Here is a 17,496-nt window from a genome sequence, read left to right as displayed (position 1 = left end):
GCTTCCTTGTTTCTTGGTTTTTTTCTTCCATCTTTTGATGATTTGATCTTTTATTGAAGATTCAAAATCACCTTCTTTCTTCTAAACCGTGTAATGTAATTAAAAGTAGGATGGCATAGCAAAAAGACATTAGCATGATACATATCTTTTTTTAACCAATCTCTCTAACTAATCTTCTTGTATTTGCTCTGTAAAATGCCAGGTATTTAATCAGCACGTTGATATTATGATGTAGGGCTTATATTTCAAAATACAGTAATTTCAAAGCTGTGTCTGAATGGAGGAAACCTTCCTGGGCAAAGCACCTTGTTAAAGGTGTAATATACCTGGTCTTTTTTTGCATGTGCAACAGGTTTCTTAGCCCCCCCAACAGCAGGGTCTTTGTGCATAAGAATCTATCTAAACAATTTATCTTTCTTTAGCCTTTTGTCCTTCGTTAGTCACAAATTCACTAGTCACAAATTGTCCTTCACTAGTTACAAATTGTTCTAACATTTAATTCTGTTGCTGATTTTCAGCAAATTTTTTGCATTGCATGATTATTTATCTACAGTGCTTAATATTCCTGTCAGCCTCTTGAAATAGATGATGTGGACAGTATGTAACTTTGACAGCCACTCTAAAGGAACAGAAAAGCTGCGAATAGAGCAGATGCTTTCAAAGTTGCCCAAATTCTGGTGATAGTCCAAACTAAAAAGACAACAAAAGGCATCTGCCACTGCATTTGGATAAATAATGGATGGTGATTTGGATGTGTAGAGTAAATAATATACAGGAAGAACAGCTAATTAAAAGGTTTCTAGTACATGGGAATCAACCTCTCCCTTGGCATTTTTCTAGACTTTTATTGATTTATTAGATACCATAACATAAATACTAGCTAATGTAGAGCAGGTTTTTAATTCTTTTTTTATTATTTTAATAAATAACTCAAAATTCTGTAATAACAACAGCAAAAAAATTTTGGGACAGTGAAAGGTCAGGGAGATCTTTTAGAACCTTGTTGCTTTTAAGAAGTAGCCTGAAATTTATTTCATATTCTGTGTTCACCTGTCCTTGAACTTTTCCATTTCTGCTTCCTCATATATAAATATATCTGGTCCTGGGAGAACAAGCTGTAGTACACAAGATCTTTAAAAACATGAATGGATGGATTAAATAAGTCTAAAGGTCTCTACTGGGCATATTCTATGGCTGTCTTCTTATGAAACAGTTAATCATCTCTCTTTAAAGTATGCTTTATGAAGCTTTTTTGGTTAGGGAGATATTTCTTGTTACAAATTCAGAGACTATTTTTCAATTACAGTACTGCAGAAAGAGGAGGATTTTAGTTTCTATAATAACTGTTCTTTACTGACAGCTAAACAATGAAAGGCCTCAAAAGGTTTGACACTTGATTAGATCTACACTGTAAAGTGCAGCAGGCAAAAAATATGGTAATTAAGGGCCTGATCAAGTAAATCACTGAGGTATGTCTTTAACCTTAAGCACATGAGCAATCTAATTAATTAAAAGTGAACATAGATATTTGTAACAAACCCACATTTGGATCAATATTTCTGTCAATTGCTAACATGAGCCTTTCTGTCAAATAAAAGATGTGCTGTATTGCAACATTCATTAACCCACACAAATTAATATTTTTAACTTGAAAAAATGCCTATTTCAACTATACCTCCTAATACATTATGTTGGTATTGCTATTTGTTAGCATCAGGAGTTTACCAATACCTAAAAATGCCTTATGAAGGTCTTTGGTACAGATCATATCTTAGGAGTTATGATCGCTTGCTTCTGTAGCCTACATCTAACCTACCTGAAAAAGCAGCTTTTTTCTTAAACTCATCATAAAATTAATCAATATTCCATATCTGAAAAGCTTTTGAAAGTAAATGGAAGCTCGTTTACTGAGTTTCTTATTAAGTCTTGTCCAGGTAAGAACAGTTAACATTTTGTCCCTGTTTGAGTAAAGCAGGTATACTCCATCTGGGAATGGACTGTTTATGCCTCCTCTTCAACCAGTTTTTAGTCCACCTTAGGACCTGTCATTCATCTCTGTAGGAACTAATTTTGGGGTGAGACCATTTCAAATACACTGATTCTGTGTGATCCGTGTGCTCACCAACACCAGTGTTCACCTCTGGCAGGCTGGCAATGCAGGATTTCCTGTGGGTTGAGACAGGCTGAGGTTTATGAAGAGATGTAAAATGTTTAGATTGAGAAGCAGCTTCCTCAAATAAGTACTATCTTACAAGGATTGGTCTATTTATTGTGTTTGAAAGATTTAATTTGGAAAGTATATTGCTACTGTAGACCAGTTCTAAAATTAACTAGGATTGCAGAAGCATACTGAGCTTTCTCATAACAAAAATAAGATCAGAAAAAAAATCTGTTAAAGTGAGTATCCAGCAGAGGAGTTTCGACAGTAAATAGATTGTATTTCAGACAGAAGTGACTGATACTGGTTTGAAACCTTGTTTCAAATGAAACTTGTTTAAATGGGTTAGAACCAGAAGACTGGTAAGGCAGGGAGAAGAGTCAGACTGTGTAGTTGGGAGTATTTCTGGAGCATGATAGGGTTTGGCTTTTTCTTCTTTTTTTTTTTTTTTCCTTCTTGATTTAACAAGTTGAAAATCTGCTGAATAATTCATGAAGAGTGGAAGGGCTGAATCTTCCTGGAATGATATACAGTGTACGTACTGTGGCACAGGAGAAACTGCAAAGCTTTGTATCAGTTGCTGCCGTTTCTGCTGCCGATTGCAAGGTGCTGCTGCTTTTGCTGTTTTCACAGCTACAGAAACCTCAGTCGTGCTCTGGTCTGCCAACAGCCATTTGCCTCCCTATGGACCCAACTTCACCAGCTACAATCTGTGGAATCTCTTGCTGCCTGCCTCGGACACTGCTGTTCTTTGGATCGTTACTGCAAACAGCATTTTCTAGACCTTGCAGCTTGTGTGACTGAACCCTGCCTTAGGGTCCCTCAGCTGCACATCCTCCCTTGTGCTTGGTGAGGACTCCTGCAGCAGAACTTCTGACCCAGACAAGGATGGGATTTACAGGGCAAAATCAAAACTGAGCTGCATTCAGCGAGATGCCCAACGCCTCTTCCTGGAGTGCTAGCTCTCCTCTGCTGCTGCTCTGGGAGGACTCCTCCGGGACCCGCATCTTTCTGTCGCTGCTCTACGCAGTCTTAGCTATCTCAGGGACTTTATCCAATGTGATGGTCATCTATTTAGTCTTCTCCTTCAAGAAGCTGCAAACAACCAGCAATGCCTTCATCGTGAACGGCTGTGCGGCAGACCTGAGCGTGTGCGCCCTGTGGATGCCCCAGGAGGCTGTGCTGGGGCTGCTGCCTCCCAATTCCTCCTCCCTGCGCTCGGCGGAGTACCGGCTGCTCCGCGGGGGGCTCCTGGGCCTCGGCCTCACCGTCTCCCTGGCCTCGCACCTGCTGGTGGCTTTCAACAGGTACGTGCTCATCACCAAGCTGCCCAGCGTGTACCAGGCCCTCTACCAGCGCAGGCACACGGGCTGCATGATCGGGCTCTCCTGGGCGCTCGCCCTGCTCCCGGTCCCGCTGCTGCCCGGGCTCTGGACCCTGGGCTCTGCCCAGTCGGACGGAAGCTCTCGCTACACCGCCCTGCTGCTCGCCCTGGCCGTGCTGGGCCAGACGGCGCTGCTGCTGCACTGCTACCTCGGCATCGTGCGGCGGGTGCGGGGCAGCGCCAAGCGGGTCAGCGTCCTCAACTTCCACCTGCTGCACCAGCTGCCCTTCCCCGCCGCGCCGCCGCCGCCTCGCCGCGCCCAGCGCCGCCTCAGCAGCGTTTCCGTCCTGCTGCTCTGCTGCGTGTTCCTGCTGGGCACCCAGCCCCTGGTCTGGGTGAGCCTCCTGGGCTTCTTCCTGCGCCCGGCACCGCCGGCGCTGCAGGCCGCCAGCTGGCTGCTGCTCTGCTCGCTCTCGGCCCTCAACCCGCTGCTCTACACGTGGCGCAGCGAGGAGTTCCGCCGGGCGGCCCGCTCCGTCCTGCCCCGCGGCGAGGGCCCGGCCGCCGCCCCTCGCCCCTCCGCCTCCGCCGCGGGCCCCGCCGCCGCCCCGCCCTGCCCGCAGCTGCCGCGGCGCCGGGGCACGGGGAGCAGCGGCAGCATCGCGGCCGCGCCGCGCTGAGGGCCCGGAGCGGCGCCAGGGAGCCCGGCGGCCCCTCGGAACGGGCGCGTCCCCTCAGGCCGCTCCGCCGCCCCGCCCGCCATCAGCGCCGCCGCGCAGCCGAGCCGCCCCGGCCCCTGCCCGGCAGCGCTTTTTCCTTTACACGTTCTCCTGTTGCTTCTTTCTGACCCCACGCACTTCCAGCCCGCTCCCTCTCCCACCGCACGGCCCGGCAGTGCCAGGTCCTATCCCGAGGCGCCGGGACGGACATGGGGCGGGATGTCCCGCCCGCCCCCTCAGCCCCGCTCCCCTCACGGCTGCTGTCCCCCCGGAGCCGGCCAAGACTCCAGCCACAGCGGTGCATTTAGCAATCTGGGATAACTGGTAAATATAGCAACGCACCTAACTGTTATTATGATCTAAAGGTTTCAGTCTGAGACAGGCACCTAGACAGCTCGTTCTGAGACGTACTGCAAGTTTGTTTTTATAAAATCGATGTAATTCTTTCAGCATTTGAAGTAGTTGTTTGAAGTGAGCCCCCTGAACACAAGGTTGGTTTGTGAAGAGCTGGCAGGTGTCTCATTACACACACACACCAGGAGCTGCTTCCTTCCCCCAGTACACCTGTGCTCTGGGCTCCATACAAGACCCTCCTTCAGCTTTCTCTGGAAAACTTCAGGATGATGCTGTCTGTGGAAACTGTTAAAAACAAAAACATGTACACCTCTGTGGTGATCTGGTTTGGATATTATATTTTGAAAGCTCTTTAAGTCCTGTTTTAACAAAGGCCTCTGCCCATAGGCACTTGATAAAATACAATGCAATATGAAGACTGGTGTTGTCCATCTAACCTTATCACCTGTTCAGTTACCAGTTTGTTGTGTTTCTCTTTAATACATTATTGCAGAAGTATGATTTCACAGCCTCTGCCAGAAACAAAACAACAGATTCTGTGTGGCATTTGGAAAGGAGACAGTTCCTTGCACCGAAACTGCGGTGGTGAGTGCTGCAGGCCCATTCCTCCCAGGAATGATCTTAAAATCCTTGTATTTCTTTCTCTGTTGCTTGACTTCCTCCTTCCCCTTTTCCAACTCAGTTGCTGTTGTTCTCTTGGTGATGATACTTAGTGCTGTGTTTGCCTTTTGGCACGAACGATTGGAAGAAGGCAGTTGTTTTCTGAATCTGTGGGCATCCACTAGCAGTATCACCTAAATTGTGCTGCCTCAAGAAGAATGGACACATGGGAACATAGGAAAGTTTGTCACAGCAAGAGTTTGTTGCATTGGGTACCACAAACTTAGCAGCTCTAATGAGGGTATTTTAATGATGGGATAACAACAAGGAAAAGACACGCACAATTGGTAATAACATAAAAGGCCCTTTGGCCATAATTTATAATGCCCCACATACTTTGCTTGCTTTACATGATGGAGTTTGAGTTTCCACAGAAATTGCTTAAAGAGAATAATTTAATTTTTTTTCACGACTGAGACCTATTAGGTATCTGTGATACAATGATGTATCTAAGAGCCCCATATCAATATTTTGTTTCCATGCATAAAAAAAAATCTCCATCATCACAGAAGAGATACTTAATAAGGTCAGTATTTGAAAAACACAAGGAATGAAGGCCTCATTTTTTTTTTCTAAGTTTACATCCTGAAAATGTATGAATATCTTGAAACAGCTTTACACACTTGCAATGACCTGCAGAAAAACAGAAGTTTCCTAGAGTCTGAGGCTTACAGAAAGCTTATTCCTTCTTCTTGGAGATAGTGTTCTGAGTGATGGCATCAAAAAGATGGGGAGGGCCAGCAAGGAAACATGAACATATAAGATATGCAAGATTTATTTTATTAACACTGTGCACATATCTTGGAGAGTGAAGGAGACCCTATATCCTTGTAATAACGTCTCATCCTAATCACAGTGACTGTGCTTTAGCTATTTTTGTGTAGCAAATGGAGAAGGAAAACTGTTTCAACCTCACCTATCACAATACTGAAAAATATTCTGGTTCACTCCCAAAATAAAGCTCATCCAAGGGCCACCCAAGGGTAAAACCCTGTTCACCTGGCTGGAACTCACAGAAGAATGCATATTGCCACCTCCCACCACAGCTAAAGGAACTCAAGACACTTGGTAAAGTTCAATTCTGGGCCCAAAAGCAAAAAAAAAAAAAATCAAACTTTAAAATAAAAAATTAGAGAACTACTCTCCCCTATTTTTGGCTATGGAACACATTAGTCTGCAATTAAAGCAATAACATGTTTCAGAATTCAAGGACCAAACCATCAGATAACTGGAACTTCTGGGCTTCTTCCTTTGTAAAATAGCATGCAAGTTAAATCTGAAATGCCTGTATTTTCTATAGACTACGTTTTAAATGCAAACATGTATAAAAATGCTATGATGTACAAGACTCCAGACAGCTATCCTTATGCTATGCATCAGTTCCAGAAAACCACTGGAAATCCCTTGGAAAGTTTGATGTAATTACATCTGACTGTAAATCTTTGACTGTTTAATATACTCAGGTGACCTAAATAGCATTACACAGAAAAAGAATTAATCTAAAGTCATTAAGAAAGAGTATTTGTCTCAAGATCAGTTTCTCTGACAAATTACTGCCCTGAAAAGTCCTATATGCCTTGTTCTACAGCCATCTTTGTATTTCCACATTGTAAATACTCCATGGTAAATTGCAATGGAAGCTCGGCTTAGCTCAAGTTCTTCTGGCTCTGTGGTGCTGCTTGTTGGTTAAGAAAATGGATCTCATTCTCAGTTTTTGTCATTCTATGCTTTATTTTTCAAATGATTTATGTGTTCTCTGCTAGTTTGATGGTGACTTTTCTTCAATGTGAATTTCTGTCATGCTCAAGCAACTAATTTACAGACACAAGGGATATGTTGCCAATTGTCCTTTAAAATGTCTCAACCAATCCCTCTTTCAAGAGGTGTAAATGAAGATGATGGAAAGTCCTGTCAGCAATTCAAATGAGGTTTGCTTAAACTGAGTTGCTCCTTTTCTCTGGCGTTGTGCCAAGCAAGTTGTCTGAGCATGGCCTAAAGCTGCCCTTCCTAGATTGGCTGGCATTGACACGTTATTTAGCATCATGTGCATTAGATGGGAGGTGTGAGCTCATTAAAGCATTGAATTTATGATGCAGTAGTGATACAGTAGTGCAGATCAGCCACGTTGTTCATATGCAATAGTTGCTTATTTCTTTGCTATTTTCTCAGGGCTTCTGGAAGCAAGATAATGTAGGAGTTAGTAATAGGCTGGATGAATTGTGGCCAGTTGCACTGATGTGCTTGAAAAGTGCCATTTGGTGTAATATGGCCCAAATCAATCTGCCACTCAGTTTGTGGATTGTCCATGCAGAAATATATCTGGGACCTGTTTTTTGAAGGTAAAATTTTAATGCTTCAAAATAACACCCAAATGCATATTTGTGAAAATTGCTTGTAGAGGGTGTTCCTGAAGTTATAGTTTGGATTAAATCTTTTGAAGTTACCCTTAATTTAAGATAGTTATAAAAAGCTGTAGAGCTGCTTTGTGGAATTAGGTAGCTACAAGTCTCTACCAAAACTGGGCAATCATTGCCCTAAAAAAAGGTGTGTAAAAAAGTACAGGCAGCAAAGTGAAATTATGACAAGGGGAGATAAAGATGGCAGGACAGGGGCACTAATGGTGTGATTCTGAGAAATAACACAGAGAAAAATCTGAAAGCCAGAAGAGGCTTGGTATAATGATGAAATTAACCATCTGAAATTCTTTGATTCTTTATATGTGAGGAAATAGAATTCTATGCTTTTCTTAATAAATAAAAACATGCAATTAAATTCTCAATTTCTTCCTTTAACAAAGCATTGCATACACCAGCAAATTTTCTTTAAACTCTGAAATCAAAAAAGATTAAAAAAGACCAAAGGCATCAGCATTCTTGTAGAGACTGCATTCAGCAGCAGTACTGGACTGACAAGCAGAGATAACATCTTAACTAACCTCCAGATTCAGTCAGCCATAAGCACACGGTGAACCTTTTTTTTCTAACTACCAAGTTGATGCTATTTTTAAAAAAAACCCACATACAGATTATTTTCAAATGAAGACATTTAAGTGTAGCATTTCATTAAAGAAAAAAGTGACAACATATACTTTAGCTTTCTATTTCATCTTAAATCACATAACTAGATTATTGCAATATTCTTTAAATTCAGAAGTCCCTTTCTCAAATGGCAGCGAAAATAGCTTTTCTCGTGACTGTTTAACTTCTAAGAAAGCTACTTTTTTTGCTCTTTTATGTCAATCCTTCCCATGCACTGTCATCATTTTACCAGGGTAATAGTCTATTTTCTTTCCTTCTCTTTCCCTTTTTTTCAGTATCTTCTGTAATTTTCTTCACTAAGGGAAAAGTTCTTGATTCTGTTGATCAGGGCACAACTGCTTGAGCAGTGTAAGTTTTGAGAGACAATTGTAAATTAAGACTAAGAAGTGATGGACAAATCCCCCATAAATAAATTTCTATTTGAAGAGTGAGTAGGTATTGAAGATGGGCTTTTCCTGTGTAGAGCAGTGGACAAATTCTGTGTCTGTTTTTACAGATACTTACATTAGAGTAAGGCTGTATAAAAAAAGGGTAATATGAAAAAAAATCCAAAAATAGTTTGAAGGCTGGAGAAAAAACCTTTATGGCTGAAGAGTTCAATACTAATAACTTAACAAAAGTCATATTACGGAATAAACACTTTTATGCAGGTATTCAAACCAATCTGTTACCATACATGGTGATCTAATGATCTCTTCTGGTGTGGAAAACATGACCTTATAGGAAAATATCTCTGCTTTAAGAGTGTGGGCCGCCTTGTCTGTTTATTGTCAAGGACTTCAATATGGAAAGGGTCCCTGTGTAGCCTGCCCTACACCTAGGCTGGATGGATATTCATGAAACTAAAGAGCTGGAAACAGTCCTGAGAAAAAATATTTTGTGGCTGCTTTCTTGCCTGAAGCTTTGGTTTTCTGAAGGGGCATAATAACCAGACCAGGAAGGCTAACTAGTGTTTAGGGAGAACGGTAGGATATCTAACCTGCAACCCCAGACATCAGGCTTGTCCTCAGTTTAGAGCCAAGCTTTTGAGTGTTGTTCAGAAGGAAAGCAAACTGCCAGCTGGAAGGGGAGCTCCAGCCAATTAAGGGAGCTGTGTAGCACCATAGACTTTGCCATGCTGACCTTATCCTCTTGTAAGACAACGGGTTGAAATAATGAATAATAAAAATGTGCCTCTGCCAAAATCTTTCAGCAATCTTTAAATGTCTTTTTTCTATACCTCTGTGCGATCCACCCCTGATTCCAAAGTTTTCCTGCTGCTCTAGAATTCACAGCTGATGAAAACCATAATTAGTATTATCTACTAAAGAAACACAAAGGAAGGAAGAATAAGTCTCATACTTACTGGATAGAATCAGCTCTGGTGATTCAAGAACTAAGGCACAAGGAACAAGAACAGAGCTGCTGTTCTGAAAAGCTTCACTTAAGACCAAAGATGCCTTGTGTTCAGGCTGTCTTCACCGGCTGTGTGACAGTCTCAGAGTAGAATTAAAAACACAGCTATGTTTCAGGCAAGAGCTGCATGCCTCCTGATCTGTTCTGAGACTGATAATGTGATGGAGGTGTAATTTCAGTCGCAAAGCAACAAAGTGAGCATTAGCAACAGAAGAAAGCTGTGAAAGGGAGAGCTTGAGAGAACTGAAAAATAGTCAGTTTTGTAAAACATTGTGCCAACTTTGCTTCATGTTTGTTCCATTTCCTCTATATTTTCTGCTGACCCCTTTGTCTGCCTTGTGTCAGTGTACTATAGTGCTGGGATAGCCAGTTTCTTCTCACCCTAGAACCTCTGACCCTGACTTTGATGTCATTTCATTAACCACTGTTTCTATGATTCTCTATAACCTTTGCATCTTCCATTCTAAAGTTCAGTGAAATGGCTGTAGCAGTGTTGTCACTGTGGAGACAGAAGCACCAAGGTTTGAACAGAGTTAGTAACCAGAAATATTGTGAAGATATGTGAATAGTACTTCTTCATATCTGTGTTTGAGTATATCTCCTTGTTGTTCTGTTGTATTTCACCCCTTGCCATCTATACATACTGGAATAGCTTCATTGCAGGAGTGTCCTTTTCCACAGAAATATCTCTTTCAATTAATCCTTTTTTATAAAGGTAGTGATAAAATCTTACAGGATTTGAAATGTTCAGCCATGTTAGCTCCTCCAGTGAACATAATTGTCCCTCTTTCATTCAACAGAGCATCTCCCTTTTCTCTAGATTAGTTTTTCTCAGTTTGTGGCATTATTTCTCTCGGACAGATTAAATGAAAGAGTTGGTATGTTGCAACATGGGGGGAAAAAATTACGCCCTCACTGCTGCTTCTATTTGATTTCAAGTGAAGGTATTTTTTATACTTTTCACTGTGGCAAATTTTTTTTTGTTTGTATGCTAATTAAATCAAGGCAGTAGAACTATATTGTGTTAAGAAATAGAGAGAAACAGGAACACAAAAATTATTCATTGCATATAAAGAATAAATTTAAGTCTCTGAATTTCACAGCAGACATCTTGCTTGGCTCTGTTGTTTAATGTAACTGTTATGTACATATGAACAGGATTAGGAAAGTCATGCAAATTTAACAAATGAGGCTCTGAGCTGAATTAAAGGCATGAATTAATTTTCTTTTATCTCATGCATCATTAAATATTTCTGTCTACTGATTATCTATATAATACCTGTCACCTGATAGCAACCACGGTTGTTATGGTAATGTCAAGATTATAATTATAGTCCCTTCTGCAATGTAGTCATACTATGCTAAAAAAATCCTTGAGATGATAGTGTCCCATGCTTGGTATCAGACCAAACACAAATACATTTTGAGATTGTTGAGGGGAAGATATTTTGTTACTAAGTTAATAACATCCAAGAAGAACTATGTTCTTACATGTACATATATATTTGTGTGTATTTACAAAATTTGTAGCCTTTTGAACTATGACTTTATTTCATTTGAGATAGACAAAACTTGTTAGAACTTGATATCCCTTGATGAGCATCCCTTTGTCCGAGTTTGGGAATTTAGGAATATTGAAAAAATGGAGTTATTGCTCCGAGAAATGATGTGAACGCTTGTTTGGCAGCATGTGTCAGTGTAGCAGATGAGCTCATACCCTTTTGCAGTAGGGCACATGATGCCCCAGGTGTTCTGGCTGCTCCTCCCAAGGTCTCTCTTGTGCCAGAAGCTGGTGAGCCCTAATGCCCAGAAGCTGATCTGGAGATCAGAGCCAGGACTCCTGGGAGACATATGTTTACAAGACTGCAGGTTGTGGGTAGCAGAGAGAGCGTGGCTTCTCAGAGGGTAAAACAGGTACTTTCTGAAAGTGGTCTGACTTCTGCAGAGTGTATGGCAGTACTCTGAGAAAAAAAATTAACCCATTATCTGGTAGCTTCTTCAACTTTTATTAATACAGTTGGTCTATTTTCTTTTAGATGAAATTTCAGAGACAATTTTTATTTAATTATAAAGAAAAAATATTGTCTCATAAGTATACAAATGTACAAAACAATCTCTTCCCAAACGTAAAAAGGTTCTGGAAAAGCGTATTGAGGAATCTGTGTGAATGCAACTTGTGCAGCAAATAATTCAAAATAAAAACCCACTACATGTAAAACTAGGAGCATTGTAACCATTATCTCATTTAGTAACATCTAACACTATAAATATGTTAACCTAATGAATAACATAGCTGATTGTATGTTATTCTTATCTGTAATTTGAAAAGGATTGTGATCAACTTAATCAGGGTAGAATGGCCCCTTTTATATCTGTAAATGAGATACCTATATAAATACTGAAGTGTTCTTTTGTTTCTTATTCTCATCACTTACACAGTACTATGTTGAAATACTGTTTTCTATTAATTGATTTTGGGAACAAAGTTGGTGAATTATTGTTGTATGCATTTGGTACTATTTTGACATCAATATTTGTTTTCAAGCAGAAGTGTACAAAGCCATTTAAGTGCCAACCATTCTTAGGCTGGCATGGGTACCTATTATATAAATACTTTTATTCAGTCAGTCTGTGGACAAGCTTTTGCCAAGAATGTCCATGAAAACGTTCAGTGATGCCAGGACTGTCCATAGCTGTCAACCCAAGGTATCTGATGCTGGTGGATGCTGTCGCAGTGCAGACAGTCTGGCTGTTGGCTCTCTAGGAACAGGAAGGCTGCTGACCTGCAGCTGCTCTTTTACAGGAGCCAGCCAGGGAACTGAGGTTTTCTTCCTCACACAAGCCTATTGCAAAAGGCCACAACTACTGCATCTCTCTGACAGCTGCACATTTATGCCACCTTTACATGTTCAGTAGCCCATTTATCCTTGTCCCTTCACAGACTTAAGGTGGTTTATGTAGAAAGGAATAAGATCAGCGGAATGTCAATTAATTTCTTAATTATTTAGGGATTAGGGCCTCATTACATCCTAATCATTTAAGAAGTTTGGTTGATTAGTAGGATTTAATGGAAAATCTTTATCTTGGCATTCATTCTGAAGTAAATATTTGAAGATTCAGCTGTTTTCCTATTAGGCATTACCAGCATGAACTACTTGGCATTACAGTAGTAAGAAGTTCATGTAGTGGTGCCAGTGGCGGAACAAACCATGCTCATGGGACACAGCAGGAAATACCTAACCCTCCTGGTAGAAATGAGCACATCAGTGAATTAGAAAGAAAGATTAAGCAACATAGATTGGATCTTGAGTAGCCCTGGCTCACCAGAAGTTGCCAAAAATGTGAGTCAGACCCAAACCTGGAAGAGACTTTCTATTCTACTACTGCAGCTCTTGTTCTGAAATTACTCCCTCATTAAAGGGACTGGATTTGTTGTATGCTTGCATATAGTTAGGCCCTGCATATATTGCAAAGGCAAATGAAACCCAGGCATCTTTGAGTGGATCTCAGATTCCACATGTATTACAAGGATGTCCATTACCCTCCCGCCACATCATGTGAAAGGAAAGTTACTTTCTCTAGCATTTTTCCTTTCTTGGCACCTCAAGATATTTTACAAGTCTCTTCAAATTTTGCTCATTTGAAAACAAAGATTTTTCTGTAAGAGACAAATGCCTTCAGCAATGTGAGAGGATTTAGCCATTATATCCTTGCTGTCCTGTGAAGTGTGTATTAGCATTGATATGGTGCCAGAGCTTTTCCAAAGGCATTGGTAGCTTGCCTAGAGCATCAGTAAGGATCTTGATTTTCCCATTTTGAAGAGAAGCAATAAGACCTGTTCCAAAGGAAAATACATACTTTTGTCTCACATTTGGATTATCAAAGAGGGGTTTATTGTCAGGCTTCCCTAATTCATCTGTATGTCTAGATAAATAGTCAACTAACTTGACAGTTCTATTAATGACAGTTCCCTGGCCCTTCTTTTGCTACATCACGCAACTGTGTTCAGCACATGGAATTACTGAGGTCAGAAAAAGGGAAGCTAGATGGCACTATGGTCCAAAGGGATCATGTGCTGCTGGTGAACACGGTGAAGCTGTGCAAGTTATCTGGTCTAAGAAGCCTCTAGAATTTAATAAATATCAGCAAAAACAGGGTCAGAATTTTTGGAGTGGAATTAGGGAGAGAACAGGGTGATACAATTAGTTACCTTTTGGGTTTTATAACATGAACAGGCTTCAACTTAAGCACATAGATGTGAAAGAGAATGCAGATGTAAAATGGCTTTAAGATTGCCTACACAGATAAAGCAGTGAGAAATAGTTTGTGCATCATCACCTCAACATATTTTAAACATATTTGTGATTTTTAAACATATGCTCAGATATTTCTGTTTATATATGTTATTCTTTATGGAAATAGATAAGATACATGCCACATGTGTGCAATTACAGGAAACCAGCACACTCCTCTAATATTGTCCAGAAGCCTAGAGTGGAAAAATAATCCACCCTGAAACACTCATTAAACTTGCCTGTAATGACTTTTAAGAATAGAGGTAAAGGGACCTGTGCTGCCAAAGTATGCATTTTGTTCAAGCAAATATCTGGGGTAGTTACTGTAAAACACTCACTAAGTTGTCATTATATACATATGTTTTCACTATGATATGTCAGTTTCCCCAATCTCTATTTTTAGAGCATATTTCTTTTTTAACTATTTTTCAGTTAAGGAGTACATGTAATTAATCCATTTGTATTTTTGTCAGAAATGGAAGTCAGACAAGAATATATTAATATAGTTTTTATTAAAATTATAAGGCAAACCAAAGCCTTTGCTTGACCAGTAATTACTATTTAAGAACAGAAGTAGGCAGTTTAAGCTTAAGAATTCCTTAGAAAAATGTTGAAGTTATTAAAACACAAAAGAAATAAACAAAAACATCTGGAAGATTTGGAAGTCTGGGGAGGTCTTATTTAATAATTACTTTAAAGAAAGTCAGCGTTTGAAAGTAAATAGAACCTAGTCAGACAAACAACTTTGCATCTGTAGTAAAGCCACCCTCTAGGCTTTTTCATTTGTGTCCTTTGTTTATGCAGTGAAGGGGTCAGCATTGCAGCACGCCATGTTTGAACCATGGTCTGTTGCTAAAGAAAGAGTCCCTTTTTTAGAGTTCAACAGTTGTTGTCTTAGACAGGATGCATTGCTGTACAAGTTACACAAATGTCCATCTGTCCCAAAAGAGATGCAAAAACCAACTGATTTAGTAGGATTTTATCACGGTAGAAGGTAACCAAAAGTACCATACTGTTCCTTCAGAGTTTAGTATGCCATTAACATGACAGTAAGAGGTATGGATGAGCATGTAACTAGTTAGAAAATGCTAGGAAAGTTTCCAGGTTAGGAGTTGCTAGGAAGGCACTCGCAGAACTTCTGCAAAACATGCAGAAAAGGATGAGGAAGATGGCTTTAAAAGCTTAATATTATTACAGAATTTTAATGTTTACATTTGCAAGATAGCGTATGAAGGTCAGTGAAGCAAATTCATAGATCTGCAGTACTACAAGGACAGGTTAAGGAACAAGCAGGAAAAGAAATAGAGCAAAGGAGTTGGAATGAAGAGGAGAAAATGGGATCGGAAGGAATGGGAGAGCAAGACACCTCATTGGAAGTGAAAATGAGATAATGAACATAGTCAACTAGTCAAAAGGTGCAGTGGAGGAAGTTCAAAAGTTTGTGGAAAATGTGCAGAGATGTAGGTGTGTATTAATTTGGGCACTGGGATTGCAAATTTGAAGAACCTAGTAGAAGGCTATTAGAACAACCAGTAGGAGCAAAACAATTATCCTTTAGGTTAGCAAAGAGCAAAAATTCAGTTACTTTTAACATACCAGTCTGTTTAAAAATAAGAAAAAAAAGGAATTAATTTCACAGAAATTTTTTGGTTTTACATCTTCCTCCCATTCCAAGATACACTGAATTTGCCAGCTCCCGCTTTATTGTGTGTTTGATGATTCAAGAGTCCTTTTAAACTCCTGTGCTTAGTATCAGTAGGCTAGAAACTTCAAGTTTAAATGGGAAAAATGATGCTCCCCAAGAGATGGAAAATGTAAAAGGCCTCCATCACCAAAATGGTTAAGTGGAGCGATTGAGGAAAAAAATTCAGAAGAAATTATAACCAATTTATAACTAGATCTTTCCCTCCTATCAGCAAGATGTGAAAAACTCCAGTTCCTATTAACACCTTTCAGAACCAGCACCTAGTTGCTGATCTGCCCATTTGCATGAAATACGGAGATGCCATAGATTACCCAGTAAGGGGAGCATCATCCAGTAAGTACTACCATTCCACCAACTTATATTAAGACATGGCAGATCATGAGCTTCGTCCTTAGTTAACCATGGATTTCTGCTGCTTTATTAAAAACCAGCCTTCATTTTTAAATTTATTTTATTTATTTCTTTGGGAATCACACTTTTTTTTCCTTAGTGGGGACCGTACCCTGCAGTTTGCCACTTGGTTCTGGATGTTGGAGAACTGACTGCAGGTTTCAGCCTTCAAAAGCCCTAAGAAATACATTAGGGCTGATACAGTACTTCTACAGCTGGGAGTTTTGCTTTGTGCTGCTTCAGCAACAAGGAGCAGGACTGTCTGACCTGGCAATGTTTCAGTGATTTGCTTTTTTTTATTTTTGCCATTCGAGTGCTTTCTGCCTAGAATTCAAGGAAACTCACATTTTGTTTTTTCTGATGATGCGTCAAATCCTTTTTAAGTAGTGTGGATGTTGGCTGAACCTTCTGCAGGTTCAGTCTATAGTGGCTAAACTGAATGGAAGCCAAGGAGTTCTCTAATGTCTGTTATAAGTCAAGGGTCATGTTGTATATGGAGCAAAATACATGTATAGTGACAGGAAGCAGAGTTTTCCCTATGTTTTAAATAAACAATAGCAGGTCCAATTTCTAGTTATTGGTGATAGGAAGATCTCTTTGTTCTGTGAGATTTCTGTTTCCTGTGCCACTCTATAAGGTACATCTCCTTCATTTTGCTGGCATTATTTGTGTTTTCTAAATGTGTGATGCAGCACATTCTTAAAAATAACTGTCAACTTTGTTTTTGTTTTCAAGAAAGTGCTGATACTAAATAAAGTACTAATTTTGGATTGCAGCAACAGCCAGAAAATAGGCACATTCAGCAAGAAATCCAGCATGACCATTTTTTGGATTTAGTGTCATAGGTGAACTGAACAAAGCACGAGCTGACAAATTTAATGTACTTTAAGTCTGTGAATATGTTTAAAAATATGTTCTAAAAATTAATGTATATTTTTAAGGTGCTCATCACACATTGAAACTGCTTATTTTACTCCACTATCCTTGGATGAGTTTATTCACAAGATGGTTCATCAAAATAATGTATTTTAAGGGCTATTTGTTTATAAAATACTAAAAGTACCAGGATAGTTAAACTTTGGCTGGTGCCTGTTCACAGGAAGTCCAAGCAGGTTCTATGAAATAGGCCTAGAGCCTTGTGAGTCTTCTAGCAGAAGACACAGACATGAACTCATTAACATGAGCTCATTAACATTTCTTGAAGTTGTTAATTGCTCTGAATAAAACCACAGTTATTTATTACAATGAAGATAGTTTCTTGGAAATAGCAGGAGTGCATTAGATATATACAACATTGTAATGGGATGTTGAATAGGCTCTTCATTGACATGGAATTTTTCATAGAACTGATTTGAAGAGCAGATCAGCATTTTAGATGATTATTATAAATGCATTTATACTGCAATAGTCAATTGAAAATCACTTTTCTGCCTTAAAAATTAGTTTCCAGTAAATTAA

General features: G+C 39.9%; 1 protein-coding gene across 2 annotated transcripts in view; it reads left to right on the top strand.

Moving 5' to 3' along the window:
* The first annotated feature begins 2,489 nt into the window (after positions 1–2,489).
* GPR88 (G protein-coupled receptor 88) overlaps positions 2,490–17,496 on the top strand; it is a 26,984-nt gene continuing 11,977 nt past the window's right edge. The window contains exon 1 of one of the 2 annotated variants that reach the window (XM_085068213.1): positions 2,490–5,140. In XM_085068213.1, coding sequence (XP_084924339.1) covers positions 3,092–4,162 — 1,071 coding nt within the window. In that variant the 5' untranslated portion in view covers positions 2,490–3,091 and the 3' untranslated portion in view covers positions 4,163–5,140. The remainder of the gene's footprint in view (positions 5,141–17,496) is intronic. The other variant, XM_085068214.1, reaches the window with a different exon arrangement.

The sequence above is a fragment of the Lichenostomus cassidix genome, chromosome 8, assembly GCF_008360975.1.
Source record: "Lichenostomus cassidix isolate B80296 chromosome 8, HeHo_3.0, whole genome shotgun sequence".
NCBI classification, from domain to species: Eukaryota; Metazoa; Chordata; class Aves; order Passeriformes; family Meliphagidae; genus Lichenostomus; species Lichenostomus cassidix.
This window is presented reverse-complemented; position numbering and strand designations above follow the sequence as displayed.